At 47.3% G+C, this 20523-nt stretch overlaps 1 protein-coding gene across 1 annotated transcript in view; it reads left to right on the plus strand.

Annotated features, from left to right (window-relative positions):
* LOC105478499 (ribosomal RNA processing 12 homolog) overlaps positions 1 to 20523 on the plus strand; it is a 64794-nt gene that overhangs the window by 15151 nt on the left and 29120 nt on the right. The window contains exons 2-9 of the mRNA XM_071069344.1: positions 6494 to 6847; positions 7403 to 7632; positions 11392 to 11475; positions 13106 to 13182; positions 16302 to 16407; positions 16606 to 16722; positions 18106 to 18244; positions 18354 to 18481. Of these exons, the coding sequence (XP_070925445.1) occupies positions 6494 to 6847; positions 7403 to 7632; positions 11392 to 11475; positions 13106 to 13182; positions 16302 to 16407; positions 16606 to 16722; positions 18106 to 18244; positions 18354 to 18481 (1235 nt within the window). The remainder of the gene's footprint in view (positions 1 to 6493; positions 6848 to 7402; positions 7633 to 11391; positions 11476 to 13105; positions 13183 to 16301; positions 16408 to 16605; positions 16723 to 18105; positions 18245 to 18353; positions 18482 to 20523) is intronic.

Below are 20523 nucleotides of genomic sequence, written 5' to 3' on the forward strand. Positions count from 1 at the left end.
CGTGTTAGCCAGGATGGTCTTGATCTCCTGACCTCGTGATCCGCCCGTCTCGGCCTCCCAAAGTGCTGGGACTACAGGCTTGAGCCACCGCGCCCGGCCGTTTTTATTTATTTTTTTGAGACAGAGTCCCACTCTGTTGCCCAGGCTGGAGTGCAGTGGCATGATTTCGGCTCACTGCAACCTCTGCCTCCCGGGTTCAAGCGATTCTCCTGCCTCAGCCTCCCAAGTAGTTGGGATTACAGGTGTGCACCACAACACCTGGTTAATTTTTGTATTTTTAGTAGAGACGGGATTTCACTATGTTGGCCAGGCTGGTCTCGAACTACTGACCTCAGGTGATCCACCTGCCTTGGCCTTCCAAAGTGCCGGGATTACAGGTGTAAGCCACTGTGCACAGCCACAAATACATAATTTCACACTGAATCCTCACAGCAGCCCAGTGAGTTCAGAATTATTATCACAACTTTCAGCCAGGCACAGTGGTTCACACCTGTAATCCCAGCACTTTGGGAAGCCAAGGTGGGTGGATCACTTGAGGTCAGGAGTTCGAGACCAGCCTGGCCAACATGGTGAAACCCCATCTCTACTAAAATTACAAATAGTCAGCTGAGTGTGGTGGCATGTGCCTGTAATCCCAGCTACTTGGGAGCCTGAGGCAGGAGAATTGCTTGAACCCAGGAGTTGGAGGTTGCAGTGAGCCAAGATCGCGCCACTGCACTCCAGCCTGGGCAATAGAGTGAGACTCCATTTCAGAAAAAAAAAAAGGAATTATTATCATAACTTTAAATAATATGACACATTAGAATGTGTAAAAAAAAATGTATAAATAAATAAATAAAGGGAAAAAAAAGAACAGGAATCAGAGACTTAGAGAGGTTAAATCCCTTGCTTGGTTTATAGTTGAAGTATGTCCCGTCTTGAACCCAGCACTTTACCTGCCTTCTTTCAGCAATTATCCCAAGTCTAGACCTCTGGTCGTGAGCACAGCTTGCTTATAACAGTTTCCACACTCTGCTTCCTTTTCCTCCCCCAGCCACCAGTTCCCTTTTCTCAGCCTTCCCACTGAGGTCTCAGCCTGTGTCCCAGGCACAGGGCCCCACTGGAGGGTGATAATGTCTCCAGAGGCTTGGAGGAGCTGAGGCCCAGAGTCTGAGCTGACTTCAGTCTTCTCTGCAGCGACACTTTCTCACGTCAACACACTTTATGCTCTCTCTGCTCTAGGTGTGAGGACCACTTTTTGTCGTTGTTTTTTGAGACAGTCTCACTCTGTCACCCAGGCTAGAGTGCAGTGGCACAATCTTGAGTCACTTCAAACTCCACCTCCCAAATTCAAGCGATCCTCCCACCTCAACCTCTGAGCAACTGGGACTACAGGTGCCTGCTATCATGCCTGGTTAATTGTCATATTTTTTGTAGAGATGGGGTTTCACCATGTTATCCAGGCTGGTCTTGAACTCCTGGGCTCAAGTTATCTGCCCGCCTCAGCCTCCCAAAGTCCTGGCGTTACAGGCGTGAGCCACCGCCCCCGGCGTATTTTCAGTAAGTCCATAAAGTGTAATATACATATAAGCAGGGCATGGTGACTCACACCTATAATCCCAACACTTTGGGAGGCCAAGGCGAGCAGATCACTTGAAGCCAGGAGATCAAGATTTGTCTGGGCAACATAGCAAGGCTCTGTCTCTTAAAAAAAATTAGCTTGGTGTGGTGGATATGTGTCTGTAGCCCCAGCTATTTGGGAGGCTGAAGCAGGAGGATGGCTTGAATTCAGGAGTTTAAGGTTATAGTGAGCCATGATCATGCCACTGGACTCCAGCCTGGGTGACAGAGTGAGGCCCTATCTTTTAAAAAAAAAAAAAAAAAAGGCCGGGCGCGGTGGCTCAAGCCTGTAATCCCAGCACTTTGGGAGGCCAAGACGGGCGGATCACGAGGTCAGGAGATCGAGACCATCCTGGCTAACACGGTGAAACCCCGTCTCTACTAAAAAATACAAAAATCTAGCCGGGCGAGGTGGCGGGCGCCTGTAGTCCCAGCTGCTCGGGAGGCTGAGGCAGGAGAATGGCGTAAACCCGGGAGGCGGAGCTTGCAGTGAGCTGAGATCCGGCCGCTGCAGTCCAGCCTGGGCAACAGAGCAAAACTCTGTCTCAAAAAAAAAAAAAAAAAAAAAAAAAATTAGCCAGGCATATTAATGCATGCCTGTGTCCCAGCTACTCGGGAGGCAGAAGTGGGAAGATTGCTTGGGCCTGGAGGTCAAGGCTGCAGTGAGCCATGATTGTGCCACTGCATTTCAGCCTGAGTGACAGAGGAAGACTGTGTCTCAAAATAAATACATAATTAATTAAATAATAAATAAATGGGATTATAACTATGTACTCTTTTGTGTCTGGAGTCTTTTACTTAACCTAGGTCATGCATGATGTTATATGTAGCAGTAGTTCCTTCTCATTGCTATACAGAGTCAAATGCTATAGTATTCCATTATATATCAATATGTCATAATTTATCCATTCTGCTCTGTCTGCCTGTCTTATCTATCTGTCTGTCTATCTATCTATCTATCTATCTATCTATCTATCTATCTATCTATATTTTAGACACAGAGTCTCACTCTGTTGCCCAGGCTGGAGTGTAGTGGCATGATTATAGCTCACTCTAACCTTGAATTCCTGGGCTCAAGTGATCCTCCTTAGTTTCCCAAGTACGGGTACATGCCACCACATGTTGATAATTTTTAATTTTATTTTTTTAGAGATGGGGTCTCACTATTTTGCCCAGATTGGTCTTGAACTGTTGGCCTGAAGCAATCCTCCTGCCTCAGCCTCCCAAAGCACTAGGATTATAGGTGTGAACCACTGCATCCAGCCTCATTCTACTGTTGATGGACATTTTATTATTTCCATTGTGAACATCCTCCTATATCTCTTTTTTGCATACAAGTAAACATCTCTGTTGAGAAAATACGCAGGAATGTATTGCTGGGTTATGGAGCAGGCCTGTATTTAGTTTTAGTAGATACTATCACACAGTTTTCCAAAATGGTTGTATCACTTTATACTCCAACGGCAGCATATTTGCCAGTTTCTCCACATCCTTACCAACATTAGTAATGCTAGTCTTTTTAATTTTAGCCATTCTGGTGGGTGCGTAGTGGCATTTCACTGTGATTTTAATTTGTATTTCCATGTTGATAATGAAACTGAGTATCTTTTCTGTTCTAGTCTGTGTTTTTCCTTTTTTTTTTTCTTGAGACAAAGTCTTATTGTGTCACCCAGGCTGGAGTGCAGTGGTGCTATTATAGCTTACTACAAATCTCAAACTCCTGGGCTGAAGAGATTCTCCTGTCTCAGCTTCCCAGGTAGCTGGGACCATGGGCGCACGCCACTGCACCCCGCTATTTTGCTTAGTTTTTGAGGAGACAGGTCTTGCTGCGTTGGCCAGGCTGGTCTCCAACTCCTGGACTCAAGTGATCCTCCTGCCTCAGCCTCCTAAAGTGCTGGTATTACAGGCGTGAGCTACCATGCCTGGCCTGTTTTTCATATATTTCTTGGCCATTTGGATATTCATTTTTGTGAAGTGCCTGTTCATGTCTTTTTTCTTTTTTGTACAATACACCATGATGTTCAGCTGTTCATGTCTTTTGCCCATTTTTCTTTTTTTTTCTTTTTTTTTGAGACATAGTCTCACTGTGGCGCCCAGGCTAGAGTGCAGTGGCACGATCTCAGCTCACTGTAACCTCCACCTCCTGGGTTCAAGTAATTCTCCTGCCTCAGCCTCACAGGTAGCTGGGACTACAGGCACCCACCACCACGCCCAGCTTAATTTTTTTTTTTGGTATTTTTAGTAGAGATGGGGTTTCACTGTGTTGGCCAGGTCTTGAACTCCTGACCTCGTGATCCATTTTTTTTTTTTAATTTTGTTTCCTTTCTGAGACAGGGTCTCACTCTGTCACCCAGACTGGGGTACAGTGGTGCAATCACGGCTCACTACAGCCTCGACCTTCTCTGGGCTCCCACCTCAGCCTCCTGAGTTGCTGGACTATACAGACTCACACCACCATGCTCAGCTAATTTTTGTATGTTTTGTAGAGACTGGGGTCTCATGATGTTGCTCAGGCTGGTCTTGAACTCCTGGGCTAGAGCAATCCTCCCTCCCCTCTACTCCCTGCCCCCGGGCCTCCCACAGTGTTGGAATTACAGGCCAGGCATGAGCCACTGCACCCACCTGCCCATTCTTTTTATTGGATTGTCTGCCTTGTTCTTACTGATTGGTAGGAATTCTTTTTTGTTTGTTTGTTTTTGTTTTGTTTTTGTTTTTTTGAGATGGAGTCTCGCTCTGTCGCCAGGCTGGAGTGCAGTGGCGCGATCTTGGCTCATGGCAAGCTCCGCCTCCCGGGTTCAAGCCATTCTCCTGCCTCAGCCTCCTGAGTAGCTGGGACTACAGGCGCCCGCCACCACGCCCGGCTAATTTTTTGTATTTTTTAATAGAGACGGGGTTTCACCGTGGTCTCGATCTCCTGACCTTGTGATCCACCCGCCTCGGCCTCCCAAAGTGCTGGGATTACAGGCGTGAGCCACCGCGCCCGGCAGGAATTCTTTATATATTGTAGATATACTTTGTTAGTTATATATATCTTCTTCCAAAGAATGCTGCTAAAGGTTTAGAATAAAGCTGCTGGGCAAGAGGGAAGAGAAATGTGTCTTTTGTAAGGTTTGTGATCTGGTTGAAGGATTTTAAGGAGGGCCTCAGGGAGTGGGGATAAACTGGACTGGTTGCTGGTTCTGAGGTGGAATTAGAACTGGGAATTGGCTAGGTGCCGGGTGTGGTGGCTCATGCCTGTAATCCCAGCACTTTGGGAGGTGGGCAGATCACCTGAGGTAAGGAGTTCGAGACCAGCCTGGCCAACATTGTGAAACTCTGTCTCTACTGAAAATACAACAACAACAACAACAACAACAACAAAATCAGCCGGGCGTGGTGGTGCATGCTTATAATTCCAGCTACTTGGGAGGCTGAGGCAGAAGAATCACTTGAACCTGAAAGGTGGAGGTTGCATTGAGCCGAGATCGCATCACTGCACTCCAGCCTGGGCGCCAGAGCAAGACTCCGTCTCCACAAAAAAAAAAAAAAAAAGAGAGAGAGAGAACCGGAGATTAACTAGGGATGGAATGCTGTCATAAGGCAAGGGTGGCAGCAACCGAGTATCTCCAGTAACAAATGAAAATAGCAAAGCTTGTCTAGAAGACACTGACTGCTTTTTTCTCTTTTCAGGTCAAGCTAATTTTCACCCTTTCAAGTCTCCATAAGTTTTGACTTTTTCTTTTTTCTTTCTTTTTTTCTTTTTTTGAGACAGAGTTTTGCTCTTGTTGCCCAGGCTGGAGTGCAATGGCGTGATCTCGGCTCACCACAACCTCTGCCTCCCAGGTTCAAGCGATTCTCCTGTCTCAGCCTCCTGAGTAGCTGGGATTACAGGAATGTGTGACCATGCCCGACTTATTTTGTATATTTAGTAGAGACAGGGTTTCTCCATATTGGTCAAGCTGGTCTCGAACATCCTGACCTCAGGTGATCTGCCTGCCTCGGCCTCCCAGAGTGTTGGGATTACATATATACTTTTATATGAGAGTATATGACTTTCATATAAATGTTTCTAGGCTTAATTTTGAAAATAGATTTTCAAAAACAACTTTTTGTTGTTAACTGCAAAAGAATTCCAGTTTTTTGTTTGCTTTGTTTTGTTTTTTTGAGACAGTCTTACTCTGTTGTCCAGGCTGGAGTGCCAAGGTGCAATCTTGGCTCACTGCAACCTCCGCCTCCCGAGTTCAAGTGATTCTTGTGCCTCATCCTCCCGAGTAGCTGTGATTACAGGTGCGTGCCACCAAGCCCAGCTAATTTTTGTATTTTAGTGGAGACGGGGTTTCACCCTGGTGATCAGGGTGGTCTCGAACTCCTGACCTCAAATGATCCACCCGCCTCAGCCTCCCAGAGTGCTGGGATTACAGGCATGAGCCACCACGCCCGGCCACGCCCGGCCACACTCCAGTTTTATTTATTTATTTATTTATTTATTTATTTTTATTTATTTATTTATTTTGAGACAGAGTCTTGCTCTGTCGCCCAGGCTGGAGTGCAGTGGCCGGATCTCTGCTCACTGCAAGCTCCGCCTCCCGGATTCACGCCATTCTCCTGCCTCAGCCTCCCGAGTAGCTGGGACTACAGGCGCCCGCCATCTCGCCCGGCTAGTTTTTTGTATTTTTTTTAGTAGAGACGGGGTTTCACCGTGTTAGCCAGGATGGTCTCGATCTCCTGACCTCGTGATCCGCCCGTCTCGGCCTCCCAAAGTATTGGGATTACAGGCTTGAGCCACCGCGCCCGGCCACTCCAGTTTTATAAGGCTCACTCCTGTGGCCCTGAAACCTGGTCCTGGCTGGAGTAAGAACCCCATAGAACTGGAGTAAGAACTCCATAGAACTTAGCAACCTAACTTCCTCCCTAGCAACAGATCTCCTTGGAGCTCCTCCCCATTCGAAGCCAGGAAGGGGCGTAAAACCGGATGTTGACTGTTTTACCATAGTAATGCACACGAATCCGGAAGTGACGCCGGAAGAAGAGGACGTGAAGACTACAGGGTATCCACGTGGGTTCTCTGCGCGTTTCCACGTTCCTGGAAGCCGGTCGTTTAAGCTCAGTGCCGGCCACGGCTTAGTCAACATGGGTCGCTCGGGAAAGTTGCCCTCTGGTGTCTCAGCTAAGTTGAAGCGCTGGAAGAAAGGCCACAGCAGCGACAGCAATCCCGCCATCTGCCGCCACCGCCAGGCCGCCCGCAGCCGCTTCTTCAGCCGGCCGTCAGGTAGCTGGGTTGGGACCCGAGCTCAGCCGGCGGCGGGTTTCCGGGCAGACCTGGGTCCAGATGAGTCTGGGGCCTCTGGGAGAGTCCGGGGCCAGGCATTGGACCTTTCATCTCTTAGGATGTCGGATCTGGAGCCCTCTCTGAAGGGCAGCCCTTCCAATTTAGCAGATACGGAAACTGAGGTCCGCTGTAGGGAAGTGTCTTGTGTAAGGTACCGCGGGTGTCAGAGTTGAGACTGATGGCTTGGACCTTGGATAACTCTTTACAGAGCGCTTTCACCTTCATTTATTTTCCAGGCCCTCTGAATGTAGGTCCCAGCCGATTCCCAGTGGCGTTTATGCCACTGCTACAGGCAAGCAGAAACTCTTACATGGAGGATTCCCTTTCTTCTTGGTTTTTCAAGTTTTTAGGCATACAGTGGGTTTATGAGACTGGCTGTGTTCAGAATTCAGCCTCTCGGGTTGGCGATTTGGCCTGAGCTGGTTTGTTTCCCAGGGGTTCTGTTCTCTTGACCAAAAGGAGACTTGGGCCTTATCTTGTGCCTCTGGCTCTCAGGAAGGAGTGACCTGACAGTCGATGCTGTGAAGTTACATAATGAGCTGCAGTCAGGGTCCTTGCGCTTGGGCAAAAGCGAAGTCCCCGAGACGCCCATGGAAGAAGAGGCAGAGCTGGCTCTCACCGAGAAGTCCTCGGGCACCTTCCTGAGTGGCCTTTCCGACTGCACAAACGTCACCTTCAGCAAAGTGCAGCGCTTCTGGGAGTCCAACTCGGCTTCCCACAAGGAGGTAGGAGCGAGGGTCAGGAGGGCCATTGGATAGTGAGGAGAGGCCAACTCATGCCTTTTCTTCAGCTCTGGCTGACGGGTTTCCGATGACAACAGCTGGTATTTCTGGATGATGTGTCATCGCTCCTCCCTTTTATGTCCCCTCCTAGGGCAGGTTCCACTTTCTGCTTTTTATAAGAACATCTCCCCTGCTGAAGAAATACTTGAGGGTAGAAATATTTTCCAAACATTTCTCTCCTCAGGTGTATCTAACACAGCACTTCTTACGCAGAGTATTTTCAGTAAACGTATGTTGAGTAAATAAATGCTGAGTAACAGTTATTAGGAAACGTTTTATCTAGCAAGAACTAAATTTAATTTAATTTAATTCACGCATTTATTTTGAGACAGAGTCTCGCTCTGTTGGCCAGGCTGGAGTGCAGTGGCATGATCTTCACTCACTACAACCTCCGTCTCCCGGATTCAAGCAATCCTCCTGCCTCAGCCTCCCGAGTAGCTGCGATTACAGGCATGTGCCACCACGCCTGGCTAATTTTTTCTTTTTTTCTTTTTTTCTTTTTTTTTTTTTTTTTTTTTTTTAGTAGAAAAGGGGTTTCACCATATTGGCCAGGCTGGTCTGAGCCTCCTAAAGTGCTGGGATTACAGGCATGAGCCACCGTGCCTGGCCTTACTTTTATTATTTTATCTATACTTTAAAGTTATATATATTTTTTGTTACTGAAATAAAAAATGTCAAAATTCTAAATGATATCAAAATGATAGAAGAAGAATAAAATGTGATGGTAGAGCCCCCAACTTGAGTCATTCACAGAGCTCCTGTTAATGGGTCATTGTCTGTCTTCCTGGACCAGCTCTGTCCAATAGTAATCTAAATTCAAGCCACATATGTAATTAATTAAAAAAATTTTAGTAGCCATATTAAAAACTGAAAGAAACAGGTAAAATAAATTAACCTTTTTTTTTTTTTTTTTCCCCCTGGAGACAGAGTTTCGCTCTTGTTGCCCAGTCTAGGGCACAATGGTGCGATCTCGGCTCACTGCAACCTCCGCCTCCTGGGTTCAGGTGATTCTCCTGCCTCAGCCTCCCAAGTAGCTGGGATTACAGGTGTGAGCCACTGCGTCTGGCCCAAATTAATGTTAATAATGTACTTTATTTAACTCAGTATCTTTAAAATATTATCACTTCAATGTATAATCAATATATTTTACTACAGCATTATTTTTATGATACTAAGTCTTCAAAATCTAGTGTATAATTTACCCATATTCCCCTACTTAGATGCTAAATTTTCATTGGAAATACTTGGTTCGTGTGTATTTAGAGTTCATAACATTTATAGTTGTACAAGTAGATTTGCCTACTATGAATTACTGCGAACCTATTCGCCAGGTTGTTACAAATATATGTTTCCTAATAAATGGATCAAGTATTTTAAATTATGAGTAGTTAAAATTTAAAAATTAAATTTTCAGGCCAGGCGTAGTGGCTCACACCCGTAATCCTAGCACTTTGGGAGGCCGAGGTGGGCAGATCATTTGAGGTCAAGAGTTTGAGACCAGCCTGGCCAACATGGTGAAAACCCATCTCTACTAAAAAATTAGCCTGGCATGGTGGCATGCACCTGTAATCCCAGCTACTCAGGAAGCTGAGGCACGAGAATCGCTTGAACCCTGGAGGCGGAGGTTGCAGCAAACCAAGATTGCACCACTGCACTTCAGCCTGGGTGACAGAGTGAGACTCTGTCTCAAAAAAAAAAAAAAGAAAAGAGAATATTTTTTACCCAATTTTGTTATTTAGGTTTACCAAAATGTGATTAGTTTCGTTTCTTTTTTTTTGAGACAGAGTCTCACTTGGTCACCCAGGTTGGAGTGCAGTGGCTGATCAGCCTCCCAGCCTCCCAAGTAGCTGGGACTGCAGGGGAGTGCTACCATACCCAGCTAATTTTTGTATTTTTTGTAGAGATGAGGTTTGCCATATTGCTCAGATTGGTCTCAAACTCCGGGGCTCAACGGATCTGCCCACCTCAGCCTCTCAAAGTGCTGGGATTACAGGCATGAGCCACTGCCCTGCTTGATTAGTTTATTTTCTATCCACTGTTCTGCAACTTTTTCCCTACTGAACGATATTTATAAGTTAATATATAGTTGTTCTCATTCTTTTGAATAATGCACTATTTAAATCTTTCATTATTTATTATATGATACAGTCGGGTCTCCATATCTGCAGGTTCTGCACCTGCAGATTCAACCAAGCATGGATTGAAAAATCTTTTTAAAATAATAATAATATACCGGGTGAGGTGACTCACACCTGTAGCCCTAGCACTTTGGGAGGCTGAGGCGGGCAGATCACTTGAGGTCAGAAGTTCAAAACCAGCCTGGCCAGCATGGTGCAACCCCATCTCTACTTAAAATACAAAAAAATTAGCTTGGCATAGTGGCACATGCCTGTAATCCCAGCTACTCAGGAGTCTGAGGCAGGAGAATCGCTTGAACCTGGGAGGTGGAGGTTGCAGTTAGCGGAGAGTGCGCCACTGCATTCCACCTTGGGCAACAGAGTGAGACTCTGTCTCAAAGCAACAACAACAACAAAAATACAACTATTTAGATAGCATTTACATTGTGTTAGGTGTTATAAGTAATCTCGAGATGATTTAAAGTATATGGGAGGCCAGACATGGTGGCTCATGCCTGTAATCTCAGCACTTTGAGAGGCTAAGGAGAGCGATTACTTGAGGCCAGGAGTTCAAGACCAGCTTGGTCAACATAGTGAAACTGCATCTGTACTAAAAATACAGAAATTAGCCGGGTGTGATGGTGCACACCTGTAATCCCAGCTACTTGGGAGGCTGAGGCAGGAGAATCGCTTGAACCCAGAGGCAGAGGCTGCCGTGAGCTGAGATCATGCCACTGCACTCTTGTCTGGGTAACAGAGTGAGACTCTGTCTCAAAAAAAATAAAGTATATGAGAAGATGTATATAGGTTATACACAAATACTGCACCATTTTATTTATTTATTTATTTTTTTTATTTTTTTTTTTTGAGACGGAGTCTCGCTCTGTCGCCCAGGCTGGAGTGCAGTGGCCGGATCTCAGCTCACTGCAAGCTCCGCCTCCCGGGTTCACGCCATTCTCCTGCCTCAGCCTCCCGAGTAGCTGGGACTACAGGCGCCCGCCACCTCGCCCGGCTAGTTTTTTTTTGTATTTTTTTAGTAGAGACGGGGTTTCACCATGTTAGCCAGGATGGTCTCGATCTCCCGACCTCGTGATCCGCCTGTCTCGGCCTCCCAAAGTGCTGGGATTACAGGCTTGAGCCACTGCGCCCGGCCCTGCACCATTTTATATAAGGGACCTGAGCATCCTTGGATTTTGGTATCTTTAGGGGTCCTGGAACCAATCCCCCCCTCGATAACTGCAGTACATTAGAGACAACTACAGTACGTTATTAATCTCCTGTTGATGGCTTCTTGACCATTCCAATTTGTTGCTGCCATGAACATCCTTGTACGTAAATATTTGCACACTCATCTCATGCAGGTATTTCTACAAGGTTAGTACCTCATGGTGGAATTTTAGCAAGCATTTTCTGAGTCTTCTTATTTGCTGGGCCCCCTGGTATGGACCCAGGCCCTGAATGTTGCCTGTCTTGTCTGTCTCTGGGCTTTAACCGGAGATTAATCTGTGAAGGAGCAAGGAAAGAAGGCTCCCCTGGGGTGGGGTTAGGTCTCAAATAGTCACAGTGCTTTCTCCCTCCTGTGCAGATTTGTGCTGTTTTGGCTGCTGTCACTGAGGTGATTCGCTCCCAGGGAGGGAAGGAGACAGAGACTGAGTACTTCGCTGCTCTGGTGAGTGGGTGCCGCTGGAGGGTGAGTGTTCAGAGCAGCAGGTTATGCAAGATTTAGTGAGAAGACGAGTGCCCCTGGCATGTGGGGGTAGAGGACAGCCTTGACCAGATGAAAGTGCTGCATTTATTCTCAGGTGGCTTAGGAAGGCTGGTGGTATTTGCTACATTTCTATTTTCTCTTTCTTTTCTTTCTTTCTTTCTTTCTTTTTTTTTTTTTAAGAGACCGGGTCTCACTATGTTGTCCAGGCTGGTTTCAAATTCCTGGGCTCAAACCGTCTTGTCATCTTGCCCTGGCCTCCCAAAGTGTTGGGATTACAGGCATGAGCCACTGCAACTGATTACTTAGTACTTTTTTTTTTGAGACGGAGTCTCGCACTGTCCCCCAGGCTGGAGTACAATGGCATGATTTCGACTTATTGCAACCTCTGCCTCCTGGGTTCATGTGATTCTCCTGCCTCAGCCTCCCAAGTAGGTGGGATTACAGGTGCACACCACCACACCCAGCTAATTTTTTGTATTTTTTTAGTAGAGAAGGGGTTTTACTATGTTGGCCAGACTTGTCTGGAACTCCTGAGCTCATGATCTGCCTCCCTCAGCCTCTCAAAGTGCTGGGATTATAGGCGTGAGCCGCCAGGCCTGGCCTACTTTTTTTTTTAAAACAGTCTCACTCTGTTGCCCAAGTTGGACTACAGTGGCACAATCCCAGTTCACTGCAACCTCTGTCTTATCGTATCAAGTGATTCTCATGCCTCAGCCTCCTGAGGACCTGGGATTACAGGTGTATGCCACCACACCTGGCTGATTTTTGTATTTTTAGTAGAGATGGGTTTTGACCCTGTTGGCCCGGCTAGTCTCGAACTCCTGACCTCAGGTGATCCCCCCACCTCAGCCTCTCAAAGTGCTGGGATTATAGGTGTGAGCCACCATGCCTGGCCTTCTTATTACATTAAATAAATAAATATATATGTGTATATATGTGTGTGTGTGTGTATGTATATATATATTCTTTTTATTTTTGGTGTTTTTTGTTGTTGTTTTTGTTTTGTTTTGGAGACAGGATCTCACTCTGTTGCCCAGGCTGGAGTGCAGTGGTATGATCATGGCTCACTGCAACCTCCAACTCCTGTGTTCAAATGATGATTGTGCTTAGCCTCCTGAGTAGTTGAGATTACAGGTGCCTGCCACCACACCCAGCTAATTTTTGTATTTTTAGTAGAGATGGAGTTTCGTCACGTTGCCCAGACTTGTCTTGAGCTCCTGGGCTGAATCAGTTCTCCCACTTCGGCCTCCCAAAGTGCTGGGATTACAGGCATGAGCCACCGCGCCCAGCCACATATATATAGTTTTAATTATGTGTCAGGCAATATTTTATATATATTAATTCAATTAAACCTCACAACAACTTACAAGGTATGTAGCATTACTATCCCTACTTTACAAATTAAGAAACTGAGTCACAGATAGGTTAAATTACTAGCCTGAAACCACACAATGCCAGAGTCAGGATTTGAACCTCTGATACTGTGGTTCTCGGTCACAGCTGTTCTGCTGGGCACATGTTCTCCGACTCTTTTTCCTGTTTGCTCAGTGTAAATTTTTATCCATTCACACCCCCTCAATCTGGCCCTCAGATGACAACAATGGAAGCAGTGGAGTCCCCGGAGTCCCTGGCCGCTGTTGCTTACCTGCTGAACCTTGTCCTGAAGCGGTGAGTTCTGCCTCCTGTTTGAACCCCAAGGCTTTTTGTGGAAGAGAGAAGGGAATGTGGACAGGAGAAACAGGATCAGGGAATTGTTTCTTAAAAAGATACTTGCTCTTCATGACCACTGTCTAGAGGCATGCAGAACGGGCCAGCGTGTGACATACCGTCATAAGCCTCTAGTGAGAAACCTCTAACAAAACTAGGCTGTCCTGAACCCCTGGTAATAGAATCATTTACCTTTATGCCAAGAAGATTGGGAAAGCACCAGAATCTTCACGTGGTGTGTGCCCAGGCAGTCTTTCAGGAGCTCATGCTGTGAGATCTAAAGTTCTCATTTGATTGTCCAAAACAAAAGGCACGTCCGTAGGTCCTGCAGTGCTTCCCTGGTTCCATGTGTGCTAAGTGTGTTCATGACAGAATCCAGTGTGCGTTCCTTATCGAGGAGCAGAAAATCATTGTGAAAGTGTTGAAGGCAAAAGCAGAGTCAGAAAGCTCTATTGAAAATGAAACTTTTTTGGCTGGGTGCGGTGGTTCACACCTATAATCCCAGCACTTTGGGTGGCCGAGGCGGGGGAATCAAGAGATCAGGAGTTCGAGACCATCCTGGCCAACATGGTGAAACCCCGTCTCTACTAAAAATACAAAAATTAGCTGGGTAGGCTACATGCTGTGGCTCACGCCTGTAACCCCAGCACTTTGGGAAGCTGAGGTGGGCAGATCACCTGAGGTCAGGAGTTCAAGACCAACCTGGCCAACATGGTGAAACCCTGTCAAAAATTAGCTGGGCATGGTGGCAGGCGCCTGTAATTCAGCTACTCCGGAGGCTGAGGCGGGAGAGTTAGTTTCAACCCGGTAGGCAGAGATTGCAGTGAGCTGAGATCGTGCCATTGCACTCCAACCCTGTCAACAGTGTAAGACTCTATCTCAAAAAAAAAAAAAGAAAGAAAGAAAATGAAAATTGTTTTGAGTAATAAAAATTAAAAGTCATGGCTGGGCGCAGTGTGTCACACCTGTAATCCCAGCACTTTTGGAGGCTGAGGCAGGAGGATTGCTTGCGGCCAGGAGTTCGAGACCAGCCTGGCCAACATGGTGAAACCCTGTCTCTACTAAAAATACAAAATTAGCCAGATGTGGTGGTGCACGGCTGTAATCCCAGCTACACGGGAGGCTGAGGCAGGAGAATCACTCGAACCCAGGATATGGAGGTTGCAGTGAGCCAAGATCAAGCCACTGCAGTCCAGCCTGGGCAACAGAGTGAGATTCTATCTCAATAAAATAAATAAATAAATAAATAATAAAGTAAAAAAAAAAGCAAAAACCTTGATTCTTTAAGATGAAAAAGTTCTTGAGATTTATTGCACAACAATGTGAATGTACTTGGCTGGGTGCAGTGACACACACCTATAATCCCAGCACTTTGGGAGGCTGAGGCAGATGGATTGCTTGAGCTCAGGAGTTTGAAACCAGCCTGGGCAACGTGGCAAAACCTCATCTCTACAAAAGAATACAAAAATGAGCTAGGCGTGGTAGCATGCACCTGTAGTCTCAGCTACTTGGGTGGTGGAGGTTGCAGTGAGCCTAATTGTGCCACTACACTCCAGCTTGGGTGACGAGTGAGACCCTGTCTCCAAAAAAAAAAACCCACAACATGAATATACTTAACAGTACTGAATGATATACCTAAAAATCATTGAAATGATGTTTGATTTGTTTGTTTGCTTGCTTGTTTGTTTGTTTTTTGAGACGGAGTCTTGCTCTGTCTCCCAGGCTGGAGTGCAGTGGCGCCATCTTGGCTCACTGCAAGCTCCGCCTCCCAGGTTCATGCCATTCTCCTGCCTCAGCCTCCCAAGTAGCTTGGACTACAGGCACCTGCCACCATGCCCGGCTAATTTTTTGTATTTTTAGTAGAAATGGGGTTTCACCGTGTTAGACAGGATGGTCTTGATCTCCTGACCTTGTGATCTACCCGCCTCATCCTCCCGAAGTGCTGGGATTACAGGCGTGAGCCACTGCGCCTGGCCGAAATGATGTTTTATCTTATGTGTATTTTACCACAATTAGAAATTTATTTATTTATTTATCTTTGAGATGGAGTTTTACTCTTGTTACCCAGGGTGGAGGGCAATGGCGCAATCTCGGCTTACCCCACCCTCCACCTCCCGGGTTCAAGTGATTCTCCTGCCTCAGTCTCCCAAGTAGCTGGGATTACAAGCATGCGCCATCACGCCCAGTAATTTTGTATTTTTAGTAGATACAGTGTTTCTCCATGTTTGTCAGGCTGGTCTCAAACTCCAGACCTCAGGTGATCCACCAGCCTCGGCCTCCCAAAGTGCTGGGATTGCAGGCGTGAGCCACCATGCCCGGCCACAAATTTTAAAATACAATTTAGGCCGGGTGCAGTGGCTCACGCCTGTAATCCCAGCACTTTGGGAGGCCGAGGCGGGCGGATCACGAGGTCAGGAGATCAAGACCATCCTGGCTAACACGGTGAAACCCCGTCTCTACTAAAAATACAAAAAATTAGCCGGGCGTGGTGGTGGGCACCTGTAGTCCCAGATACTCAGGAGGCTGAGACAGGAGAATGACGTGAATCCAGGAGGCGGAGTTTGCAGTGAGCCGAGATTGCGCCACTGCACTCCAGCCTGGGTGATAGAGCGAGACTCCGTCTCAAAAAAAAAAACAAAAACAAAAAACAGAATACAATTTAAAAAATACTTGTGTATCAGGTGGCATTCTACAACATAAGGCCCTGGGTGACTTGGATCATTATACCAGGGAGTGTGAGTGTTGGCCCCTAGGAGGGGCATCCCTGGAGCAGTGAGTGGCAGAAGGGAGGGAAGGGGTTGTTGGCCCCAGGCTTTCTGGAGCTGTGAACTGCCAGGGGAGGTGGAGAGAGGATTGGTGTGAGTTTATGAGTGGGTAGTGGGAAGGTGAGGGAGGCAGGGATCCCGGGTGGAAAGCACACTGAGCTGGCTGATACGGTGGGCACCTGTTCTGACTTTGTTGCTTACTTGCTGAGTGACTGTGCCACCAGCGCCCCTTGCCCTGTCCTTGGTACCACAAGGGGCTGCACCAGCTGCTCTTCAGGGATCCTCTGGGGTGACCATCTATGTTCTTTCCCACAGTGTTCCCAGCCCTGTGCTCATTAAGAAGTTCTCTGATACCTCCAAAGCCTTCATGGATATCATGTCAGCCCAGGCCAGCAGTGGCTCCACCTCTGTCCTCCGATGGGTTAGTGTCTGGGGTTTAGCTTCTCATCTGGCATCTCCCAGAGCCTGTCTGATTTGGTGATGCTTGGATGTTCCCTGAGAGGGGTTTAGGCACCCTGGGGACCTCAGACAGATGGGATTTTCTGGAGTCAGTGAGAACCTGGGCTCTTTTCCCTCCTGGCCAAGGCTGGTGGCACTGAGGGCTCTGACTTTCTTCCAGGTCCTTTCCTGCCTGGCCACCCTTCTGCGCAAGCAAGACCTGGAGGCCTGGGGCTACCCTGTGACCCTTCAGGTGTACCATGGGCTGCTGAGCTTCACGGTGCATTCCAAGCCCAAGGTGAGAAAATGTGACAAGGGGACAGCCACCACTCGGCCCAGCGCAGCCCAGACTTGGCTAGCTGAGTGGCATTGGGGAGCTTGCCCTGAGTACTGGCTTCTGATTTCTGCCTCTGAGGCACCATGCATTTAGATGCAGAAGGCGGGGCGGCTCTTCCTCCTCCAGGAGGCTGTTCCCTGTCAGCCCTGTCTGAGTCTCTGGTGCCTTGTCAGCCATTGCCCTGTTGACATGGACTCTCCCCGTATGTCTGTTTACCTTGGTAGGGAGGGTGGCGTAGCTGGGGGAGTCACACAGACCTGGGTTGGATCCTGAATTCACTGCTCGAGGTGTGAGCAGTGAATTGGGAGGCCAAAGTGGGAGGATCATTTGAGGTCAGGAGTTAGAGACCAGCCTGACCAACAGAGTGAAACCTCGACTCTATGAAAAATATAAAAATTAGCTGAGCATGGTGGTGGGCGCTTGTAATCCCAGCTACTCGGGAGGCTGAGGCAGGAGATCGCTTGAACCCAGGAGGCAGAGGTTGCAGTAAGCCAAGATTGCACCACTGCACTCCAGCCTGGGCAACAGAATGAGACTCCATCTCAAAAGAAAAAAAAAAAAGAAATAGAGATAATCACACCAGCTTTGCTACAGAGTTGTGGGGAGACTCCAGTGTTCCCCACAGGCCTGGTGCATCTCCTGGCTTACGGCAGGTGCTTGGGAAGTGGTGGTTCCCCACTGTTTCTTCTGGAAATTTAGGGCAGAAGGTGGTAACAGTAACAGTCATGTAATCACTCCCAGTGCTGAGCACCATCAGCCCAGATGCTCTCATGCCTCCTTCCCTCGGTGCTCACATGATCTTTTCCTCACCTTCTTCAGCTCTCGCTGCAGTGGCACTTCACTGTGGTGACACTTTCCTGACCACTGTATAAGAAGTGGCAGCCCCTGCGTGATTGTCTGCAAAGTACTTTTTAACCTTCTGCTATGTATTTGTTTTCCGCCTCCCAGCTGGAAGGTGCGTTGCCTGCTATTCACTGCCAGTTTGCCAGGACCTAGAACAGCGCCTGGCTTGGTGGACACACTGTGTTTGCTGGATGATTGAGTGAATGAAGAACCCCCTGTTTTAAAGATGATACTGAAACTCAGAAATTAGGTAGTTGGGCTTGCTTAAGGCCATTTGGTGAGTTAGTTGTAGTGCAGGGATTTGAACCAAGGTTTGTCTTGCTTCACAGCTCAGGATTCTGTACACATGAAGGCCCTGGCATAGCACTGGATCTGTAGTAGTTAGATCATCATTGGATCTATATGTTCAGCCAAAGCTAATTGGTTGGTGCTTATGCCAGGCACCCATGATGCTGGTGGAATGCTGATTTGGCCTTGTCCCCTGCTCTCCTTGCCCCTCAGATCCGGAAGGCTGCCCAGCATGGAGTATGCTCAGTCCTCAAGGGCAGTGAATTCATGTTTGGCGAAAAGGCCCCTGCCCATCATCCTGCTGCCGTTTCCGCTGCCAAGTTCTGCATCCAGGAGATTGAGAAGTCTGGAGGTGGGGAAGCCAACGGAGGGCAGGTGGATGGGAGGCAGTGGCTGGCAGAGCAGGACAGGGCCTGCTGCAGGGCGGGGGCTGGTGTCTCAATTCCACTTCTGTCTATCAGGCTCCAAGGAGGCCACCACCACGCTGCACATGCTGACGCTGCTGAAGGACCTGCTGCCCTGCTTCCCAGAAGGCCTGGTGAAGAGCTGCAGTGAGACTCTCCTCAGGGTCATGACCTTGAGCCATGTGGTGAGCTCAGGCCCAAGAGCTAGAGGAAGGGGGGTCTGCAGTGGTGGCATTTGAGGAACTCGCTGGTCAGTCAAAATGCAGGGCCTGGGGTCTCCCTGCCTGTGTTCTTAGGCTAAAACCAACGGTACTACATCAATCTGTGGTGTTTGGCTAGGCCAGGCCATATCAGAGTCCTCTTCCAGATGGAAGCTGACCTCAAAGATCAGGTCAGAGTCAGGGTGGATCTGTAGTGGGCTGGTAAACCCTCCTGCCCCAGCTCTATGTACCCTATACCAATTTTTTTTTTTTTGAAATGGATTTCGCTCTTGTTGCCCAGGCTGGAGTGCAATGGCACAATCTTGGCTCACTGCAACCTCTGATTCCTGGGTTCAAGCAATTCTTCTGCCTCAGCCTCCCGAGTGGCTGGGATTACAGGCATGTACCACCACGCCTGGCTAATTTTTTGTACTTTTAGTAGAGATGGGGTTTCTCTATGTTGGTCAGACTGGTCTTGAACTCCCGACCTCAGGTGATCCGCCTGCCTCAGCCTCCCAAAGTGCTGGAATTACAGGCGTGAGCCACCCAATTTTTTTTAGCAGCTTTAAAGACACATGAAAAATGATTTCCTGTATTTCTACCATTTCTGGCACATTTCTGTAAATCTTTATACAGTCAGCCCTTTGTATGTGTGGGTCCCAAAGCCATAAATTCAACCAACCTTGGATTGAAAATATTTGGAAACTGGGCATGGCGGCACGTGCCTGTAGTCCCAGCTGCTTGAGAGGTGGAAGTGGGAGGATTGCTTGAGCCCAGGAGGTCAAGGCTGCAGTGAACCCAGTGAGCTCTGGTCATGCCACTGCACTCCAGCTTGGGCAACAGAGCAAGAACCCTATGTCAGGAAAAAAAAAAAAAAAAGAAAAAGGAAAAAAAGGAAGAAAGAAAAAGAAAAGAAAATATTCAGGAAAAAGAAAACGGTTGCTTGCTTCTGTACTGAATATGTACAGTGTTTTTTCCGTGTCATTATTCCCTAGACAACAGAGTGTAGCAACTATTTACATAGCATTTATGTCGTATTACGTATCATAAGTAATCCAGGTGATTTAAAGTATATGGGAGAATGCATGTAGGTTATATGCAAATATTACACCATTTAAAATAGAGACTTGGGCATTGGTAGTTTTTTATGTCCATAGGGAGTCCTGGAACCAACCCCCCCCCCCACAGATACCCCCACCAACTCACTGTGTATTCTCTTTTTTTTTTTTTTTTTTTTTGAGACAGAGTCTTGCTCTGTCGCCCAGGCTGGAGTGCAGTGGCGTGGTCTTGGCTCACTGCAAACTCCGCCTCCCGGGTTCACACCATTCTCCTGAGTAGCTGGGACTACAGGCACCTGCCACCATGCCCGGCTGCTGTTTTGTATTTTTAGTACAGACGGGGTGTCACCGTGTTAGCCAGGATGGTCTCGATCTCCTGACCTCGTAATCCGCCCACCTCGGCCTCCCAAAGTGCTGGGATTACAGGCGTGCGCCTCTGCGGCCAGCCTTGTGTATTCTTTTGTAGTGTTTATTTACATACATATTTTTAAAATTGAAAATATAAATAATATGATCATTGTTTAAAAGGAAAAAAAAAGTCAGAAGTGTATAAAGTAAAAATCTCCTTCCTTCCAAATTCTGTTTCCTAAGGTAGACAATGCGAATAACTTTCTGGTTATCCTTTCAGACATTTTCTCTTTGGGTAAACAAATATACATGATAAAACATGTAAAGGCCAGGAGCGGTGGCTCACACCTGTAACCTTAGCACGTGGGAGGCCAAGGCAGGAGGCAAACAATTTGAGACCAGCTTGGGCAACATAGTAAGACAAGACTCTGTCTTTATAAAAATTTAAAAATTGGCCAGGCACAGTGGCATGCATCTGTATTGGTCTCATCCCTGTATCCGGCAACAGAGCGAGATTCTATCTCAAAAAAAAAAAAAAAAAAAAAAAAGCTGTAATTATAGCATGCAGACCGTTTATAGCCTGCTTTTTTGGCTGTTATGTTAAAACCATTTTGTTAATGT

This window comes from Macaca nemestrina, chromosome 9 (assembly GCF_043159975.1).
Source record: "Macaca nemestrina isolate mMacNem1 chromosome 9, mMacNem.hap1, whole genome shotgun sequence".
NCBI lineage: Eukaryota > Metazoa > Chordata > Mammalia > Primates > Cercopithecidae > Macaca > Macaca nemestrina.